Source organism: Chenopodium album, chromosome 2 (genome assembly GCF_948465745.1).
Source record: "Chenopodium album chromosome 2, dcCheAlbu1.1, whole genome shotgun sequence".
NCBI classification, from domain to species: domain Eukaryota; kingdom Viridiplantae; phylum Streptophyta; class Magnoliopsida; order Caryophyllales; family Amaranthaceae; genus Chenopodium; species Chenopodium album.
Genome location: NC_137835.1, coordinates 63,392,298 through 63,413,462, shown reverse-complemented (window position 1 = coordinate 63,413,462; position 21,165 = coordinate 63,392,298). Strand labels below are relative to the sequence as shown.

At 34.5% G+C, this 21,165-nt stretch overlaps 2 protein-coding genes across 5 annotated transcripts; one reads left to right on the top strand and one right to left on the bottom strand.

Annotated features, from left to right (window-relative positions):
- Positions 1–43: 43 nt before the first annotated feature.
- Positions 44–5,576, bottom strand: LOC145599314 (uncharacterized). The gene is made up of 4 exons (XM_081655716.1): positions 5,308–5,576; positions 960–1,142; positions 767–826; positions 44–555 (listed from the first exon to the last, which is right to left on the bottom strand). The coding sequence occupies exons 1-4, from the start codon at positions 5,512–5,514 to the stop codon at positions 265–267; spliced, it is 741 nt and encodes a 246-aa protein (XP_081511842.1). The 5' UTR covers positions 5,515–5,576; the 3' UTR covers positions 44–264.
- LOC145599325 (uncharacterized) lies at positions 5,552–11,341 on the top strand. 4 transcript variants are annotated; one of them, XM_081655735.1, is made up of 7 exons: positions 5,552–6,101; positions 6,278–6,315; positions 6,568–6,669; positions 7,438–7,553; positions 7,900–7,966; positions 9,024–9,137; positions 10,960–11,341. In XM_081655735.1, the coding sequence occupies exons 4-7, from the start codon at positions 7,447–7,449 to the stop codon at positions 10,975–10,977; spliced, it is 306 nt and encodes a 101-aa protein (XP_081511861.1). In that variant the 5' UTR covers positions 5,552–6,101; positions 6,278–6,315; positions 6,568–6,669; positions 7,438–7,446; the 3' UTR covers positions 10,978–11,341. The 4 variants fall into 4 exon arrangements, 3 of the variants coding, with proteins under 3 accessions (XP_081511861.1, XP_081511852.1, XP_081511856.1); XM_081655726.1 differs by having other exon boundaries at positions 7,435–7,553; XM_081655730.1 differs by having other exon boundaries at positions 6,278–6,344; positions 7,435–7,553.
- The last annotated feature ends 9,824 nt before the right edge of the window (positions 11,342–21,165 follow it).

The following is a 21,165-nucleotide window of genomic DNA, read 5'->3' as shown; positions in this document are numbered from 1 at the left end:
ACTCTGGTGGATTAACTCTTTGTAGAATTTCAGAGAAAAGAAATTCACAGAAAGAAAGGAAAGACATTAGACTTATGTATCATGAATGTATACTCAAGAACATACAACATTGTAACAAAAAGCTCTTTGTAAATATATAATCTGCACTATAAGTTGCATATTAGCTGTACAATAAGCCTTTATAACTTAAAATAATTTGATTTATAATGTCAACAATATAAATCACCAAATTTCCAAAAGTGTTGGTGCATGCTTCCAGGAGAGTCAAGTACTAGTAACTCGGCGACAACGACACCAAAATGCTGTTCCACCACTTCTGCCACGGGCCACTGCTATCTCCTCATCAACATAAAACCATATGAAGAAGGGATCTTTATTGTTTGGCTCCCTGTTGTCTTGATCTCCTAGGCTTACTTGTAAAGGACTGAGTGGTCCAATTTTTATACGAATGCACTCAAAAATGAAAGCCAGTATTCTATTCTTCCATGAAAATCTTCCTTCAAAGCTCAAACTCTCTAGTGGCCCGAGATACACACCATTTTCAATCCTCTTTGCCTGTTCATATGCAAGCTTAAGTCAGAGTGATAAGTTTGAGGTCCAACAAAGTATAAAATCAGAACGTGCTTTCTTTCCATAATGAAAGCAGAAAAATTATGGATCCAGCAATCCACACATCCAGCTTGTTAAACTAATATATTACTCTCAATCTCATCGTTTTATGGAGGATAACAAGAAAGGAAAAAACAGTCAAACACGCAATGCATACCTCAGCGTCAAATCTCTGGACAGCAGTTAGAGGGAAATATCGCCCACCCTTGAGTTTTTTCTACATAACAATTTTCAAAATTCTGTAACTAGCTCATAGTCAGCACCTAATCATCTGTAATGCAATTACAGAAAAAATGTAGTGTTGAGTAGATTAAACATTAAATTAAAAATAAAATGAGCGTACTGCAAACCTCAGCAGTAAAAATGAGCATCCAGGTCTTCCCGGGTGATTTAGATCCTCCAAGTGTCTCAAGAAATTTCAAAGGGTCGAGTTTTGCCTTCTCAATCGTCGAAAGAGCTGTTAAAACTTTGTTTTTTTCAACCTTTCTTGTTTTTGCAGCATTCTTCAACACTTTAATACTTTCTTCTACTTCCTAAATCGAATTTCAACATTTTATTAAACACCTTAAACGAGTATCATTTATTCGGTGACATTTTCACAAAATTAAACGGACTAAAATTAAATTATTTAGGATATATATCAATCATGAGTAGGAAGTGACTAACAGCACTCTTTTCCCCCTAATATATCCTATATACCTGTAATTTTGTCCAGAATTATGAATTTGTCATCGTTACATTATGGCATAATGCAGTATTCAACATTTCACCATATTAGTCGTTATTTTTGTACAATCTCTGTAATAATTCCTCCGTTAACTTTTACTCGCAACAGTTTCACTAAAACTAGTCAAATTGTTGCAGCTAAAAAAGAACGAAGAAAATATGTAGGCAGAAGGAGAGAGGAGGAACTCTTGGGTCTTGACCAATGTCCGTGTTTTAATTCTAAAACTACTCTTAATTACATAGAATAATGGCCATTGAGTATAATTTAGAACATACGAGTAAAAATTTAGAACATGTGACTCAAATTTAAATTTAGAACATGTGACTCAAATTTAAATTTAGAACATGTGACTAATAATTTTGAACATGTGTGTGAGCAATAATTATGAACATCTTATTTAAGAATTAGAACATGTGAGTAAAAATTTAAAAAAATTGTTTCATGAAATGTTGAACATATGATTAAAATTTAGAGCATCTGATTTAAAATTTAGATCATGTGAATAAAAAATTTAAAACACTTGGTATAAAATGGGAGTAAAAGTATTGAACATATAAGTAAAATATAGAACTTGTGAGTAAAAATTGGAACATATGCTTTCGAATTTAGAACATACTAGGTTAGATCCCGTGTCATGCACGGTAATTTCAATATTTATTCTTAGTTTAATACAATATATTTTATACTAGGTTAGATCCCGTGTCATGCACGGTAATTTCAATATTTATCATTAGTTTAATACATTAATACGATTATTTTACTATTAAAAAATAATATCAAATTGCAAAATAAGATGAAAGTTCTATAATTACGATTTTTTAAAATCATTTAAGAAAACGAAGGAAGAAATGCATGCATGACTAATAAAAATAACTATGGATTACATTACAAAGTTATAGATAAGATTAAATTATTGTATAAATTATTGTATATTATGACTTTGTTCAGTCATAAAATAAATAAATAAATAAATCTTTGTTGAATGCGTAAAAATGAATATTCTTGCCAGATAGAAAAGAAATATTATTGTAAAGTAAGTATTAAATTAAATACTTCTATCAGAAGCTTTGGAAAAAAAAAAAAACACCTTTTGGAGGGAAAAATTTTAACCAGGTTATGACAAGTGTCATTTCTGGTTTCGCCTTTAGTATAGGTATATATATTGATAACTAAAAATCTTGTAACACGCGCACGTTTTAAAATTTAGAACATATAAGTTAAAATTTCGAAATAAGTCATTCGAAATTTATAACATCTAACTTAAATAATTTATGGTTTTGAACATGTGAGTACTAATTTAGAACATCTAATTCAATTTAAAACACCTCAGAAAAAGTTTAGAACATCAGATTTAAAGTTTAGAACATACGAGTAAAAATTTAGAACATAAAAAGTGTTTTCACATAAGACACATAAGAAAAATCCTCCTTATATATATATATATATATATATATATATATATATATATATATATATATATATATATATATATATATATATATATATATTGTGTGTGTGTGTGTGTTATATTTTAAAATAAGTACATGTTATTTAATACTTGCATTTTTTTTTTTTTTTTTTTTTTTTATATTCAGCATCTATTATTTCATTGTAATTCAATTCTATAAAATTGATAGTAAATGATATTTTTAGTCTTCAGCAATTAGTGAAGAAATTAGTAAATAAACTTGAATGTACTAGAGTTATTTGGAGTAGTTGAAATGCCAAAAGTTATCTCTTCATTGCATCACAATAATGTAGAAGGCATCCCTCACCCCTATATAAAGTACTCTTGTACATATTAGAATAATATAAGAAATCTTCCTACTTTCTTTCTACATACACGTCCAGCTTTGTTCTAACAAAAATTTATGTTATTTTGATATGAATGTAATTCTTATTATTTCACATTATATATATAGGGGAGGAATCCGGTGTGAATAGGCCCATATGTGAGAATTCATACTTATATGAGAGCTGATTTTAAATTTAGAAAATGTGAGTAAAAATTTTGAACATACGAGTAAAAATTTAGAGCATGTGTCTCAAATTAAAATTTAGAACATATGAGTAATAATTTATAACATATGTGAGTAATTAGAACATCCGATTTAAGAATTAGAACATGTGAGTAAAAATTTAGAACATCATACTTAACTTTCTGTAGCATAGCATTTAGAACAAAATGCGTAGAAATTTAGAACCTAGACTCAATGATTCTTAACATATGTAATAGTTCTTAGAAGAATAAACTTAGCTTTTCAAAATATAGTTTTAATTGGAACATTATACTCAAATTTTAAAACCTTGAACTAAAAAACAAATCTAAACATATATGCAATATTTTTAGAACATATGCAACATATTTTAGAACATATGTAACAGTTTAAGAACATACTTAAATTTTTTAGAACATAGTTCGTTAATATAGAACACGAATTAAAATTCGATTTTTACAACGATTGATTTGAAATCAGTTTATTCTTGATTTCTAAGGTAACAAAAACATATGAATTGTTGTTTAGTTTCTTATATTCAATTAAATTCCTTGCAATTTCAAACTATATAACTTGCCTAATTTGATTGATTTGGATGAAAAATTTTGATTTCACATATTAAACTGTTAATTAAGTTTGGTTTACCTTTAATAAAGCTTCACAACTTGAATTCTTGACTATAATTGTTCAAAAGTTGATATAAAACACATGAAATTCTTGAGCATGTGGCGATGGTGGTCGTCGTGGAGAGAAAAGAGAGTGTTAGCCATGACGTAGGAGAGAAGAGAAAGAATGATGGTGGTGGAGGTGACGGCATAAAGGCTATGGAACAGGCGGTGGTGGTGATAGAGGAACTAGAGATTGGATAGTGTTGGTGAGGAGAGGAGAGAGAATGTTAAGGTTGAAGATGATGAGTTTAATTTATTTTTAGAACATCTACCTTAACATATTATACTCCCTCCATTTCAATTTGTTAGTCCCATATACTATTTTGGGCATTTCAAAAAGATCTACCCATATTGAATGTATTCTACTTTTAACTTAGTTTTTATTTCCTATTTTATACATAATAAATTTTGATTGCTTAGATTAATTGATTGTGAATTAATGAAATGACTCTAAGTAAAGAAATTACTCCCATGATTTATGCAATTATAGCTAATGCTTTCCTAAAAAATATTAAATAAGGCAAAACTATTTGTGAATTGTTTTTACTTTAATGCTAGATTCCAAATATTCCCTTTCTTATTTTATGTGATTGATTCCATATGGGACTATCATATTGAAACAAAGGGAGTAACATTTAGAACATCTCACATATAAAGTTTTCTCACATGAAAGAGGTGTTCTCACATGAGCCTATATATATATATATACACGTATATATGTTATTTTTAAATAAGTCCATGTTATTTCATTTTTACATGCTTTTTTTTATACATGTTGTTGTTGAAGTAAATAGGTAAATAACACACTATTTTAGCAAAATAATACAAGATTTAAACAAAATAACATAAGGTTTAGACAAAATAACTTAAACATAATTGGTATGAAGTACATGATCCAGAAGAATATAATACTAATTGAAATACTGACCAATATGTTATGCAAGACTACAAATATCCAGAGTTCATTACAATTACCATTCATTCGTACCCAAATTCAACTATTAAGGCATTAATTCTGCAACAACTATAGCTACTACTTGCCCCAACCAAAATAATCAAAGCAAACCCACAAAAAAAAAAAAAAAAAAAAAAAAAAAAAAAAAAAAAAAAAAAGGAAATGATGAAAAGAAAAAAAAATAATTTCCCGAGAAGAAATTGCAGTAGGAAACTAGGAATACAAATTCAGTCACAAAATTAGAATAAAACAACTACTACGTATTTTTTAAATTACAAAACTCAGCTATTCATCAACAAAATATTACCAAAAAAAAAAAGGAAAAAAAAGAGAGATTAGTGAAGGGCTGACTTGGTTGAGGTGATGTAGCTGAAGAAGAGGAGTGGAAGAAGTGTCATTCGCAGTATCTTCAACGGATGCTCTGAGCTTTGTGAAGGTCTTAAGCGACGGAAGGCGACACAAATTCCATTGATTGGGTTTAGAAAGAGTGAGACGAGGAGCAGCCCAAGTCGAGGATGGCGTTGGCTGTAATTGTAACCACATCATTTGTTGTGCCATCTCTACTTTTTGTTGCCTCTTTACCTATCAACCTATGTCAGAATAGTATGCACTATTATCATATCATATCATAACCCTTATAAAAGCCAAATTGGGTTGAGGAAGTTTTACTTTTAGCAAATTCCTTATGAACAGTGTTCGGACGATTTTGCCCCTGCTCGGACGATTTTGCCCCTGCCATAATATTTTTTTGTTCTTGCTGAATGCTTCCCTTCCATTTTTGCCCTCATGATTTCTTATGGCTTTTTTCTTTACAAAAAGTCAGGCTTAATTGATGTGCTGGCAGCCGTGGCAGGTTATGAACATTTCTCCTTTAGTCGGTCCCTTTTCACTCTCCTGTGGTCTCTTCCTCTCCATTCATCTCTCCTCTCTCTTACCTCCATTTTCTCTCTCCTTGCTTCTTTTAACATTTCTCTGGGTAAAGCTCACATCTAAAACATGGAGCTCATCTCTTTTACTGCTAGAATTACGTGACTTCTCTAATGGAAGTGGCTTCTGACATTAGTTCTTCCGCGTTGATCGTAGTTTTCCAGCGAACTCTATCTACCTCCTCAGCAATCGAGCCAGCTTTCTGTTTCTCCCTCCTGGTTTGTTATCTCGCAGCTCATTTATCTCTCATTTAACATTATGAATTTGGTTGATTATAGTAGTTTTGATTCAACATGACTTGGATTTTGTGCGAAATTTAGGGTTTTTTTTTTTATGTTTTTGATTTTGTTGATTTTTTTAATTTAATTTAATTTTTTTATTTTTTGGTTTGCAGCAAGATGACAAGACTTCTTTAATGGAAGCAGCAAGAGGGTTTTAATTCTCCTCCCTTTCTATGATTTGTTATTTTTTTTTTTGGGTATAGGGCTTTAAATTTTTTTTGGTTTCCCTGGTATTTTATTTTTGTTTAATAAAATAGTTAGGATTTGGGTGTTTTATTTTCAGTTTGATTTAGGATTTTTGATGATTTTTATAGATTACCTAATTGATTAGTTTAATTTTGTTTTTACTTTCTCAAATTTAATAGATTTAGGGTTTCTGATGAATTTTGCTTTTGGTTTGTAGTTTATCAGGAGCAGTTTGGCCTAATTCATGTGATGAAAGTCGGAAGAGGCATGCAAGCAAATAGATGGAGTTTGGATGAATCTGGAATATGGCATCAAAATGGTACTGCCTCATTTCTTCTACCTATGATTTTCTTTTTAGATTAGTTTATTCTTTCAGTGTCATTAGTTTTGTCTGTTTTGTTGGATTTGATTTTGTTTTAACTTAGATTTTGTTTTTGTTGGATCTAATTAGTTTAATCTTCGTCAATGGTTTGTTTTCGAAAATTGATAGTCTAAGCTTCAATAGCATTGTTTCTGGGTTTGTCAAGAGCTTTAAACTCAGATTATTAGGTAGTTTCGGCTTCATAATTTTTGTCAATGTTTTCTATTGTTTTATTTTCCAATTACATTTTGCTAATTATAGCATAAAAATCAAATATTATTGGTGGGTGTTAGTTGCAAATAGAGTGGTGGTTGTGGTGTAAAGATGGATTTGGATGATTTCAGAATTGAGAAATTTAGGGGTAGATATTTGGGGATTATAGAACTGCACTAAAGGTAGCATCTTTATTTTGGAGATGAGACTATTGGAAGAGTCGATAACTCTCATCGTTACCATCCTGGAATTGTTGCTCTTCGGTAAATTTTCAGATTTTTTAAAAGCTCCACATATCTATAATAATTTATTCCATGATTTTAATAAATATGGGAAGATTGAATGCTTGCAGTTATTAAACAGATTTTTTGTTTGAGTATATGAAAAAGAGGGTGCCAAATGAGTAAAGAACCCTCTTTTACTTATAATTAAAGCTTATTTTGCTGAAATTGTTATGTAAAAATCCCATTTTGACTGTTTTTCCCGATGATTTCTGCTTTGTTCGTGAAGAAGGGAGCTTGAATGGGAACGGAAGCAATAAGGTTAACGGCTAGCAGAAGAGCAGCATTAAGTGCGTTCCTCGATCCTCCAACGCCTTCTGTGTTCAGTATCCTTTCATTCTTTGGCAGGTACCGTTCTTCGTTCATTTATGTTAAGTCCATTTCTCAGGTTTTTTTGGGTGTTTAATCTGATGAATTTGAATTATGGGATTTGGGGTTTTATTTATTTATGGGTACTGTTGGATTTCTATTTAGAGGGAAAAAATGAATTTATTTGTGCAATTTGATCCAAAAGTGGTCATTTGGGCAGTGGTGTGGTTGAGAATTGGGTGTAGCTGATTGTTGCGACTTTGGGTGTGTGAGGGAGGTTGGGGTTTGGGCGGCTAATTATATTTATATTCTTTGTTTTCTGTTAAATTATTCTTGGTTTAAGATTTTACCTGAAATTTTGTTCTTTTATCTCTTATAATTACAGATATATGTTTGGGATCCTTCCATTGAATGAACTTCTGAGCTTTTCCTACATTGATGCATCTAGCAAGGTAATGTGTTTATATATATCTTTAAAATTAATTGAGTCAAAAACTCAGTATATTCAACTCTCTCTCAAGTTCAGTATGTTTTATCCTATAGACCGTAATGTAATAGATTATCGATAATTATATTTTATGGGATAGGTTGATTTTTTGGTTGGGTTAAAATATCCCTTCATTCACAATTTTGATGAGTGTTTTGTATTTGTACATTAATTCAGTAGCAATTCTCTATTTTGATTGTCAGTTTGTATTTGTTTGTGACTTAGTATAGACATGATGGTACATAAAATGTATTGAAGAATTTTCTTAACCTCAAACTGCTGCATCATGACACTTTGTAAGGGTAGAAGAAGAATTGAATTGATTGTTGTTCTTGTGAAGATTGTTTACACTGTTTTTGCTTCTAATGCCTTGTATAGCTTTAGCCTTTAGATCAAGGACTTGGACTGGTTCAATAATATAAAATAAGAAACTGATTCTTGTTTAGAGGGCTTGACATTTTCAGCTTATATCTTCCTCAAATCTGTTCAAATTAGGTTTGTCTCTTTGTGGATTAGGGCTTTCAAACAATTTATGTGTCGTTGAAATTGAAATTGTATTTTAGATTAGGCCTTTCAAATAATTTTCGCTTTCAAATTTGTTGTTTCTTAGTCTTTATTTTTCTTCAGTTTTTCTGCATTTCCGACTTCAAATTAAGGATCTTATTTAGTTTGATCTTGTGAAATTAAATTATGATTTAATTGGTGGAAAATAGAAGTACTTTTGTTTAGAGATTGGGGCATGGGTCGATGTTTGGTGAATCAGCCTACCAATGACCAGAAGATAAAGGCATTGTATTTAATTGGTTGTTAGGTTTAGTTGACAATTTTGCAAATTTAGGGACATCATTTTGCCGCGACTGCTGTTTTTGTTATAATTTAAGCTTGTAAAAGGTATACAAACACAATAGGGATAGTTTTAAGTGATTGGTAATCTGGAGGTGAGTTTTGGGTAAAATTGATAGCCTTTTGAATTGAAATTTAATTAGACTAAGTAGATGGATTTGTGTGTGTCTGATCAACAGGTAATTATAACAGAAGCTTCAAAGGTTATTCGAGATGCTGCAAAGAAGATGAACCTTATGTCATCTTTGAATCAGAGAATTGCTTCTTCAAGACCACCATCCAAGAAGTGGAAGGTATGTCTAATGGGAAGATTAACACAAGTGACTTTGCTCAAAATCTTGAGAACTGACACGCCTGACACCATAGAATTTTTCCTTCAGCATCAATGAACATGATGTCTAGCAGTCTCTGCATTGCCTAATCTATGTCAAAGATTTATAGTAATAAATGACACTAATGTTAGTAATGTTTCTTGATTGTCAAGTCCTTGTACACTCTTAAACTAGTTTCTAAAGATCTGGTTTTTAGTTTTTCACTCATGTCACTGATAAATATGATAATGTGAGACTTGGGTGTCCACTATGTTTAGTCAGAGGGAACTCTAGAAGCTGGGAATATTTATTGGAGAGAAAAGTTGTCCCTTCAAAAGAAATCAGATTTGTTACTTTATCTGCAATGTCTAATCTCATCTTATGTCCTCTTGTGGAAAAACAAGACTCTTTTAAGGTTTGGGTTATGTGAATAAGCTAGCATGTGAGAGAGAAGTTCATAACAACTGTATCTTTTTGTTTCGAGGTGAAGATAATGGTTGTTTTAGTTTAGCGATCTCCCAATGGGTGATGTTGCTGCCTTCTCATCAGTCCCGACTCCCGAGCACCTCCTCCCAACATGACATGTGACTCTTTCCTTATTGCGGTTATACCTTCCTTCAATCACAGCCCAAACTAATCCCCTACCCTACTGACCCCAAACTTTTCTCACCCCACCCAAACCCACAAAAAAAAAATAAAAAATAAAAACAAAAGAATTAAATAGTCTTCACTTCCTGCTGTCATGTAACTGGAAGAAACTGTTCTAAAAGTTTAGTGAATTTGTATATATTGTCATTTAGTCAACTTTCTTTGTGGAAATCATCAAGGTCAGAGTTGTAGTATGTTTAAATGCAATCTATGAATTGCTTAATTGAGGGAGGGTAAGAGGGTAGGATTTAGATGGATATGTGAGGTTGTTTATACTTTATAGCTAGGACATGGGTTTTTCGGGACGAGTCTCAGTATTGGCTTCCAAATTACTATGTACGAAGTACTACAGTAGAATCTTCAATCATAGAGAAAGTGGGATCAATAATAAGCTTCTTGTTAACTTGTATTACTTGTTGCTAGGAGAATAGGATATGGTTGATATAAATATATAATGATATATAATATAATCCATTCATCAAGTGCTTCTTGCCGTAGAGATGGGTGGACCATTGGATTTAGACTATCTTGTTTAAGCGAATTGAGATGTGACGATTTGATTTGATGTTGTGTAGTATGATCAAGGCCACAAAATAATGTCAACACACACACAGAAACACCATGTTATTTGTCTTAAAACAGAATAATGTCACTATTTCCTTGCTAGCATGCTGTATAATTGCTTTTGTGTGTTGTTGATGATTTTCTTTGATGAAATGCTTATCTTGAACCCTTTCTTTGTTGTGCTTGTGTGGTGAGGCTATTCTTTATGTCTTAGTTTTTTGTGTAACTGACCCACTAAAACATGACCTTAAATATGTTGGTGAAAGTCAATTTTAGAAGTTTTTTGTGGGAAGGTAAATAACCTTGCGTTGGTGGTTAAATTTAAACTCAAAACTGGCATTTCTAATACAAAGGTCAGGTTGGCATAGTGTTGCATATTATATTTCAGAATGTATATGAGTGATATGCTAAATGCAACATAATATGATACTACTATTTGGGAGTTGTATTTTCTTGTATATGATGATTTCAGCATTTCACCTTGTGATTTTTTTTAATGTCTGAGTAATCATATGTCATTGATTTTGATAATATATCAAATGACTTGCATTGTTATTAGTATTGATATCCTACATAATTTATTTCCTTTCAGGTTGCTTTGTATTTCTAACATAGACTAATTTTGGACAAAGGAGGAGGTGTTGGGCCTGCTTGCGTCGATGCGGTTGTTAGACTTGTTTTCTTTACTGTAATCTATTCACTAAACTTGTTATATACAGGTATTAACTATAGTAAGTAGGCAATGCTTTGCAATGAGTTTCATTTTCTAGCATAAGTGATAAGACAGTCGCAATTAGTTTAGTTTTTAAAGTATTAACAATCATTGCCATTATTAGATGCTTTAAAGTGTAATCAACTTACAATTTTGCAAAGTACAAGTGTAATAATTTTTTTTCCAAAGGAAGAAAATACTTTTTCTTTAAAAATTATCGTGGTTTTTTTTAATGAAAGGATAGACTATTATTCAAAAGTCATTACGGAGTATTTTTTTTTTCCTTTCATAAGAACATAACCTATTATCAAAATGTTATGAGTTTTGAATAAGGAATAACCTATTAACCAACAATGCAAATTTATTTAGAGGTGAAACAATTGTGTATGATATTTATGGATGAGACAACTATTACTCCCTCTGTTTTGTATTAATCGTAATATTGGGTGTTGCACAAAATTAAAGAAAAAAATAGGATGGGGACCAAAAAGTGAATTTTATAACATCAGCAGCAGGTCACACCATGTGGGGGGTTACATCAGTTATTTTGTTAGGGTTACCTGAGTTATTCAGTCATGGGTAACTCGAGTTACTCGTTCAAGGGTTATTTGAGGGGTTGGGACATGGGTTACTTAAGGGGTTCACTCAAGCAAGGGTTATTTGAGGAACTACTCGAGTCACTCGGTCAAGAGTTACTAGAGGGGTTACTCGGTCAAAGGTTACTTGAGGGGTTACTCGAGCTACTCGGTTAGGGGTTATTTAATGAGTTCGGTACGGGGTTACTTAAGAAGTTCGGTAAGGGGTTACTTGAGGGTTGAACCAAGGGTTATTTGAGGGGTTACTTAATCAGGGTACTTTGAGGGGGAGGGGCTACTCAGTTAGGGGTTAATCGAGGGGTTACTCGACAGGGGTTATTTGAGTAACCCCAACAACTCGAGTAACCCCTAACCGAGAAACTCGAGTAATCCTATACCGAGAAACTCAAGTAAACCTTGTTGCACTTTATAACAAGTTGCATACAAAAATTTGTGATTTTTTAATGTAAATTATAGTTAGTTAGATATATTTATTTGTTCGTAGGAGAGAGAAATAATAATAAAAAAAAAGTGTAAATTGAATTGGTTAGAGAGAAATAATAAAATAGTCGTGGACTCTTACCAAAGAAAGTAGTGTTGCAATTATTATGAAACGGATTGTGGCAGGGTTACCTGAGATATTTTGTTAGGGTTATTCGAATTATTTAGTCAGGTGTTACTCGAGTTACTCGGTCAGGGATTACTTGAGGAGTTGGGAAAAGGGATATGCAGTAAATTGATCATACCCTTTTCATCACAAATGTTGTACATTAAATATGATAAAATCTTTTTCTTAGAGACCTATCATTTATGTATGATACAATAAGTAATAACACTAATATTTCAATACAACTTAATTATACTTTACACAATAATGCAATAATTTATAATGTATACAGGCATATATCATGTACAAATTTACAAAAACTAAGCTAATTAACTTACTTATATGTCTTGCTAATAATTTTCTTAATAAGGTTTACAAATCGATGCGGGCGCATCGCGCGCGGCACACTCGGACTAGTAGTATTAAGTACTCCATGCGTTTTAAAATACTTGCTCCATTTTTCATTTGCGGTCATTTTTAAATACTTGCTCCATTTTCTTTTTAGGAAAGCTCTTATAATATTTAATTAATTTCTCCCACCTAGTGGACCCAACATGTATTCTCTCTCCTTCAATTCTCTCTACTACTTTTGTCTTTTATATTTTTTAATTCTTCTACCAATCCCACTACATCCATATTTTATTATTTTCTCCAATTTCTCCTAAAACTTTGCGCATGGAAAAATGGAGCAAGTATTTAAAAACAGAGGGAGTAGTAAGGAGTATTTCTTATTTTCGTCCCTTCAATCCTAAATCCAAAAGCTATTTTCCCTCTTTTGTTATTTTACGCTAGGCATTTGTTATACGTAATCAATCAACAAAGTGTTGGTTCACTTGAAAAGATTCTTCCTTATAGGTCGAGAGGATCGAATCTTACCAAATGAAGGTGCTTAAGGTAGGAATACATTTACCTCCCCAATAATCCTAAATGTCTGACATGCAAATACTAAAAAAAAAAAAAAAAATCATGAGAATTAAGGCCTAATTAGTTTTCTTATTATTTTTAGACAAAAATTATAATATGTCAACAATTCTTAAAATGAAATGTTTTAGACTTTAGTTAACTTTAAAATTTGCATTATTTAAATTTGTCACTTTGGCCATAATATTTTAATATAAAATCAAACATTAGTACTTCCTCTTTTTCTTTAAAATAAGTGCAACATTTTGACTTTAATAGTGTTAATATAAATTGTTCGACCATCATTTATGACTTTTAAGTTCGGAATAACATAATCATCCATAGTCTTGTCTCAACATATGCTTTCCAAATATCCAAAAATTATAATCTTTAATCCAAGAAGAAAAACAAAAGTAAGGAAAACAAATCCGTGGAGTATAGTTTTCTCTCTCTAGCTTTCTCTGCCATGGCAAGGAAGTAAAAGGGTAAGCAGAATTCGAAGGGGGAGGATATGGCGGCGGAACTCAGTAAGTAAGATGAGGATTTGATTTATTAGTCAATAAGCGGTTGGGCAGAAGACGAAATCGCAAGGAAATGTGGGTCAAATTCCGCCATTGGAGTTTGATGTTGAGGATGAATTGGAGCGATGTATCTTGTCTCTTGAGCAATCTTTGGAGGAAATGATAACCAATTCTAGGGAGAAATCAAAGTTATTGGAATGGATGACTGCTTTGAAGGTTATTGAGAATGGGTTTTTGGGTTCGAAAAATAGAGGGTCTGCTCTGAATCCTCAGGTACCTATTTCTTCTCATCTGATTGATTCTGTTGATATTAGTAGGTCTTATTGTACTGAAAAACCTGTTTTGCAATTGACTATGGATGATATTGAGGGTGAATTGGATTATTTTATTTGGGGGTAGTTACTTTTACGTACTATTGCTGCTAATCCTCATATTAAGACCCTTGAGAAGTTTTGTTGGAGAATTTAGGGAAAATCTAACATTGATAATAAGGTGATTCCATTGAAGAAAGGAGTGTTTCTAATTCGTTTTTTGAATGTTGAATCACGAGATAAAGCTTTAATTCACCTGAATTTGTTAATGGATAAAAAAAACATGTATGTTTGAAACAATGGGAGGATGGGATGGAGTTGAATGTGTATGACGTGACTAAAATACCAATCTGGGTTCAGCTTCATGATTTGCTGTTGAAGTATTGGGGGAAGGCTTGTTTAGAGAAGATAATAAGATTAATTAGGAAACCGATTAAACCTGATGCAGCAACATTGGCTAGAAATAGGGTGGCTTATGTGAGATATTTTGTAGGAATGGATTTGAAGCAGGATTTCCATGATAACATTGAATTTCTGGATGAAAAGGGTGTTCTGTTTGTCGAATCGGTTGCTTGGGATTGTAGGCTTAAATGGTGTGTGGCATGTGGAGGTTTGGGGCACTCTGAGGAATATTGTCATACTAAGAAGATAAAGAAGATTTGGAGACCTAAGGTTGTGCAAGTGGGTTCTAAAGAGGTTCTAGAGTTGGAGAAGATTTCAAAGAATGTCCTAACAACTTTGGATCCTATGTTTGTCCCTACTGGCAACAAATAGGTGAGTCTTATTAGGCAGCCTGAACAAAATGGGGGGGGGGGGGGGGGGTTAGAAATGCTTTTGAATCCCTTGGTAGTGATGAGGCAATGGTCATGGTTGGAGATGTTCTTGTAGCTATAGAAACTTTGGGTGGTGATGTTACTCCTGAAAAGGGGTATGGATAAAGCTATTGTGTGGAATATTAGGGGCTTAAATAGCCCAAGAATTATTTGCTTCAGAATAATATCGGCTTATGTTGTCTGTTGGAGACTAAGGTGTCTATTGAAAATTTTCCTGATGTTTATCAGAGAATGTTTTCTAGTTGGTGTGTGACTACAATTTTAGTCAAGTTAAGGGTGGTAGAATATTGGTAGCTTGGTTGCAAGACTTATTCAATGTAGATATTGTGTTTGCTGGGCCTCAAATCATTCATACAAAGGTTGTTAATAAGATCTTGCAAAAGGGCTTTGATTGCTCTTTTGTTTATGGTTTAAATGATATTGATGTTAGGAGTGAGTGTTGGAATCAGTTAGGGTACTTTGCTAGTAGCCGCACAAAGCTAGGCCTTGGATTGTTCTGGAGATTTCAACTGTCCTCTGAATTCGATGACAGAATAGGGAGACAAATAATGTTTGGGAAGATGAGACCTTTTTGAGATTGTGTGGAATGTTGTGACTTGCAGGTTATGGTTCAGGTAGGTGCTAAGTTCTCCTGGACAAATAAGCAGCAGAGAGATGCAAGAGTCTATAGCAAGATAGACAAAACCTTGATAAACTCTGAGTGGCTTAGAGATTTCCCTAGGTCTTATGTGCATAATAACCCTGAGCCCTAGTTTAACCATTGCCTAGCTATTATTTTGTTTGAGGAACAAGTGAGGTCTGGGCTTAAACCTTTCAAATTCTTTGATATGTGGGGTAATAATCCAGCATTTGATGAATTGGTTAGAGATGCTGGGAGTTTTAGAGTGTATGGGAAGAAAATGTTTCAAGTTGTGAAAAAATTGAAACAAGTGAAAGCTGCTCTTAAAGGTTTAAATAAAAGTGAATATTCTGAGGTGGGAACTAGATTTCTATCAGTGAAAGATGAACTGGTTGATATTCAAAAGCAGATTATGATTAACTACAATGATCATAGTTTGCAGGAAAAGGAATCTTAGGTGCTTACTAGATTTCATACTCTAAGGAAAGATTATTTTTCTTTCTTACAGCAGAAAAGTAAGATCTCTTGGTTAAAAATGGGTGATAATAATACAAGTTTCTTTCATAGAAACTTGAAAGTTACTGCTTTATAGAAAGAGAGTGGTGGCTGATATGTCCATTTTATATAGTGTTTTATCCCCGTCGCTTGGTCGTTATTAGTAGTGTTTTTGGCTCTTTCGGGCCACTTTTATTACTAATTTGTGTGTTCTAGTGTTTTCGTAGTTTTAGTTGTATTTTACAGGAAATTGCACTCTTGGAGCATTTTCCCGGGCTTTATTGGATCGACTACGGAAGCTAGAAGGACACGACCACTTTTGGAGCCCAAGACCGGTGAGAGCCGGTGATTAAGGGCTCGGTAATTGGGATACCGAGGTATATGGACCGAGTGATCAAGACCCTAAGTGGATATCCGGATTGGGCCGAAGAAATAAGCCCAATCGAAGCTCCGAGCCTCGAGGTGAAGCAAGGGCCCGATCGGGCAGCTTAGCTCGATCGGGCAAGGCGCGCAAGAGTGTGCTGGTGCGTGGCCAAAGGCGCGCCCGATCGGGTGAGCTGCTAGCTCGATCGGGCGCGGCTGTGAGAAGAGCAGTGCGAGAAAAAGGCGCGCCCGATCGGGCGGCCTCTAGCCCGATCGGGCGCGTGTTTCTGGAAGAACTCTTTTGTCGAGCAATTAGTTTCTAATTAGGAAGTTGTTTTAGTTTTGTTTAAGTACGGTTTTAGAGGGATTAATTTCACGGACCTTCTTTCTTAGATTTTCTCTCTCTACTTAGTATTCTCTTTCTCTAAAACTCTCTCTAAACTTTTGTTCTTAATTCTACTCTTAATTCCAGATTTATTTCGGTAACGATTTCTCTTCTCTTAATCTTAGTTATTTATTCTATTCCTTTAATCATGTCTTATTTTATTGATTTGATTTGTTTAGTTTCTATTATGTGTGAGTAGTTTAACTTCTAGGGTTTATGGGAATCTAATAAATAATATGAAGGGGTAAATTATTGTTGTTGATTATCAATGCTAGATTAAATTCCTATTGATTGATTTAATGCTCTGTGACTAGATTAGGCCTATCTTTTATGCATGAGTTTGACAATATTGATTCAAGAATCGAGAGATGAGAATTAATGTTTAGGTCTAGTTTCAATAGGCAAGTTAATTTATAAATGGTTAAGTCAAGATTCGAGAGATGAGATTTAATACCGGTAAATTAATTGTGTGATTGTAATACGTAGCGAGAGCCCTTTACAATCTGGTTAATTGATGCATTTGATGATTGACTATTATTGATTATTGGTATTGCATGATAATTTCTTATTGGATTGTTTTAATGTTTTACAATTGCGGCTTGTAAAAGTATAGCAATATTAAATTGATGAATCGACCAGATGTTAATTTGATATTAAAGGCTATTTTCAATAACTTAGATCTAGTAAATTGCGAGAGCCTGTTAGATCTATGTTGATTAATAAATTGCGAAAGCCTGTTAATCATGTTGTTTATGCAATGTCAATGATTGATTACTATGTTTTACCCTGGAGTATTATTTATTGGTGAACCTATGCCCTAGATCCTTTCATATATTGTTTTCTTCCTATTCTCAACCTTAGTAGTTTAGTTTCTTACTTAATTATAAATATTGGTTACTTAAATAATTTAGATTATAATAATAATTTAGAATTAAAAAGACTTGTTTCCCTGTGGAGATCGACCCTACTTCCCTATCTACTTTAGTTAGTGATTTAGGTAATTATTTTTGATTAGGGGATACGACTTTACCCTGTCAGTGGATATTTCTAATATGAATGGGAATTGGTGGCACTCTTAAAATGAGGTTAGTAATGCCTTTGTGGAGTGTTATCAATGGTTATTGGGACCTGAGCATGTTTGTTCTGTTAAAGTGGATCATAGTATTATTTGTCTTGGAAAGACTATGTCCAAGGAGCAAGCTACTGCTTTGAGTGCTCCTTTTACTAAAGAAGAGATAAGGAAGGCCATGTTTGGGATTCTAGGAATCAAGGCCTCAGGCCTCTGATGGGTTTAATAGTTCTTTTTACAAGCTTAGTTGGAGTGTGGTGGGGGAAGATATTTATGAAGCTATTGAGGAAATTTTTTATTCTGGAAAATTACCGAAGGAAATTAACTGTACAAATTTGGTCTTGCTTCCAAAATGTGATCAGCCAGTTTCTATTACTGATTTTGGGCCAATAGCCTGTTGTAATGTGATGTACAAGGTAATTACAAAGCTTCTACGTTCCAGGTTGAAGAAGGTGTTGCCTAAAATTATTTCTTTGAGTCAGTTAGGTTTTGTAGTTGGGAGAAGAATCTATCACAACATTTGTATTGTGCAAGATTTGATAGGGAGATATAAACGAAGGAAGAGTTCTCCTCCTGGGTGTATGTTCAAAGTAGATATCAAGAAAACATATGACTATGTGATTTGGGGCTTTCTGGAAGATATTTTTCATGGCCTTAATTTCCCTAATCACTTTGTATGATTAATCACGGAGTGTGTTACTTCTTCTACAATGGTGAAGTCAAATGTTTTTTTCCTCGCAAAAGGGGCCTGAGATAGGTGATCCTTTATCACCTCTTTTGTTTGTGATATGTATGGAGAACTTATCAAGAATTTTTAAAGGAATTGAGAATGTTAAGAATTTCAATTTTCATCCTAGGTGTAGAGGGGTGAAGTTGAATCATGTATTTTTGCAATGTGAAGTAGGATGTGAAGCAGGAAATCATTGATACTTCAGGATTTTAGGAAGAATCTTTGTCTTTCAGACATTTGGGGATTAAGATAAATGCAAAAAAGCTTTCTCATGATGACTGCCTAGCTCTTATTAGTAAAATTGTTGCTAAGATAAGAATTTGGGGAGGGAGGACTCTGCTGCAAGAGGGGTGTTGATCAACTCTGTTCATTTGTCTATGCATACCTATTGAGCTAATATCTTTCTGGTACCGAAGGTTATTGAAGGGGTCATGGCTGTGTGTAGAAATTTCTTATAGGATGGGAAAGCTGTGTATAGCAAAGCCCCCCCCCCCTTCCTAATTGCTTGGTGTTTAGGGTAAAAATACCCTTTACTCATGGTCCAATCCCATAGTGACACATGGACTAATCAAAGGGTGACACGTGTCCCAATGGGAAGATGACACATGTAAAAAGCTCACAAAGAGCACCTGAAATGAGAGAAAAATGGCCTTTCTTACATCAGAGCCCAAACTCCGAGATTTCTGTAGAAAGCCGCAAAACGGTGCCCCCCCCATCTGACACGTGTCAACACATGATTGCGCAGCCAATCAGGACACGAAATTTAGGGCACAAACCCTAAAGGGGCACAAATTCCCACTCCTATAAATACCCTAATCATTTATGATGGAAGGGGTGGATTGTGACATAACAATTAATACATCACTAAAAGCTCCAGCTTCTCTCTATAGCCTTTCCGTTATTCGGTTACTAACTTAACCGTCGGAGGCGAATATTCTGGTGACGGAATATTTGTTGTTTTTGTAGGTGTCAAGTCTCGTCGCCGGCAGTACGTGACCAATGTCCTGAGGGATTCCAAAAAAACCCCGAAACATTTGGCGCCGTCTGTGGGGATACTCGTCCGTAATGGAAATAGACGATCATACACCTAAAGCCGGTCCTGGCTCTGGTCAGGACGACCATGTAGAGGACATAGCCACAACAATCAATTCTAATGATCATCTTATCGCCACACACCATGAGGTCAAGGATCTACCAGTTACTGTTGCCTCCTTAAAGGTCGCTCTAAACAAGCTTCGAAAGGAGTTGGAAGAAAAGAGGTCGTCCACCTCCAGACAGTCGTCCAGAAGGGTGGATAATGGCGCTCAAAGAAGAAATCAGAGCAAGGCAACTAATGCTGAAGATGCTGGGAATACCCCATTCGCCGGCCGTATAGCAAGTCTGCTAGAATGCCACGAACGAATCTGTCAAGGCTCCTTGAGAGAATCCAGTCGGTTAGGGGGCAGACCAGACAACCTCGAAGGGAGGATCTTGAGTCGTCTCGACATTGGAGGGATGTCAGGGAGTACATTCAGCACAAGCGGCAGGAGCGGGCCGCCCAGTCGGAGACGACCACTACTCCCACAATGTCGGATGAATTCTCTAATCACTCTCTTTCCCAACATACCAGCTCGGTGAGGACCAACAGGAGCTAAACTGCTCGTACTCTAACTCCCATTCCAATTCAACCAATTCAACCAGTCCAATATCAGATTCCTCAGAATTTTAATGCTTTTCTGCCGCACAATCCTAATGTCCTCGGACGGTATGGACGATTCACCCAGTCGTTCGACCAGGTTCCTTACCTGGGCGGACCGGCCGGACAGCCTTAGCCCATCGATTGGCAAATGCGTCTGCTTAATCTTGGAGACAAGCCGCCTCCGTTATCTCAAGAGATCCTTAGCTCTCCTTAGCATGCAAAGGTGAATAGTGTACTCGTGGGTGCCTATGATGGTTCGGGAAAACCCAGAGGAGCACGTCACTTTGTACAGAAACTTGATGTACTTGCAATGTGTTAATGACGCCACTTGGTGCAGGTGCTTCCCGGCCACCCTCAAGGGCATGGCGTAGGACTGGTTCAACAACCTGTCGGGCGGGTGCATAAATTGCTTCATTACTCTAAGTATGTTGTTTGTTGGAAACTTTTCATACAACATTCCCCTAGGAAAGACCAGTCTTAACTTGGCTACAATTGTCCAAGGAAAGAATGAGGGGTTGCGTTCGTACGTCCAAAGATTTAACCTAGAAAAAGCCCAGGTTTAGAATCGTCCGGATGAAATGGCGTACTCTGAATTTCTCCGGAGATTAAGTCATAATGGTTTTAAGTTCGATTTGGTCAGAAAAAAGGTTCGGACATATGCAGACGTTTTGCGGGAAGCCGAGGCCTATATAGAGTGATATGCCCTTTTTATATAGTATTTTACCTCCGTTCCTTGGTCATAATTGGTAGTGTTTTTGGCTCTTTAGAGCCACTTTTATTACTAATTGGTGTTTCCTAGTGTTTTCGTAGTTTTGGTTGAGTTTTGTAGGGATTTGCACCTTTGGAGCATTTTCCCGGGATTTTTATGGAGTAACTAAGAGCATTGGAGGAGCACGACCAGTTTTCATAGCCTAGGGTCGGTTAGAGTTGTCAAACCGGTGATTAAGGGCTTGGTGCATGTGATACCGAGGCATTTGGACCGAGTATTCAAGACTCGAAA

Bases quoted from the DNA above. Each gene is read 5' to 3' on its own strand.
- LOC145599314 (XM_081655716.1), bottom strand. From the start codon at position 5,514: ATGGCACAACAAATGATGTGGTTACAATTACAGCCAACGCCATCCTCG. The intron at 1,143-5,307 runs GTCAGCCCTTCA...AATTCGATTTAG, and splicing joins AGCTACATCACCTCAACCAA to GAAGTAGAAGAAAGTATTAA. The intron at 827-959 runs GTTTGCAGTACG...ATTGTTATGTAG, and splicing joins TGCTCATTTTTACTGCTGAG to AAAAAACTCAAGGGTGGGCG.
- LOC145599325 (XM_081655735.1), top strand. From the start codon at position 7,447: ATGGGAACGGAAGCAATAAGGTTAACGGCTAGCAGAAGAGCAGCATTA. The intron at 7,554-7,899 runs GTACCGTTCTTC...TTATAATTACAG, and splicing joins ATCCTTTCATTCTTTGGCAG to ATATATGTTTGGGATCCTTC. The intron at 7,967-9,023 runs GTAATGTGTTTA...TCTGATCAACAG, and splicing joins ACATTGATGCATCTAGCAAG to GTAATTATAACAGAAGCTTC.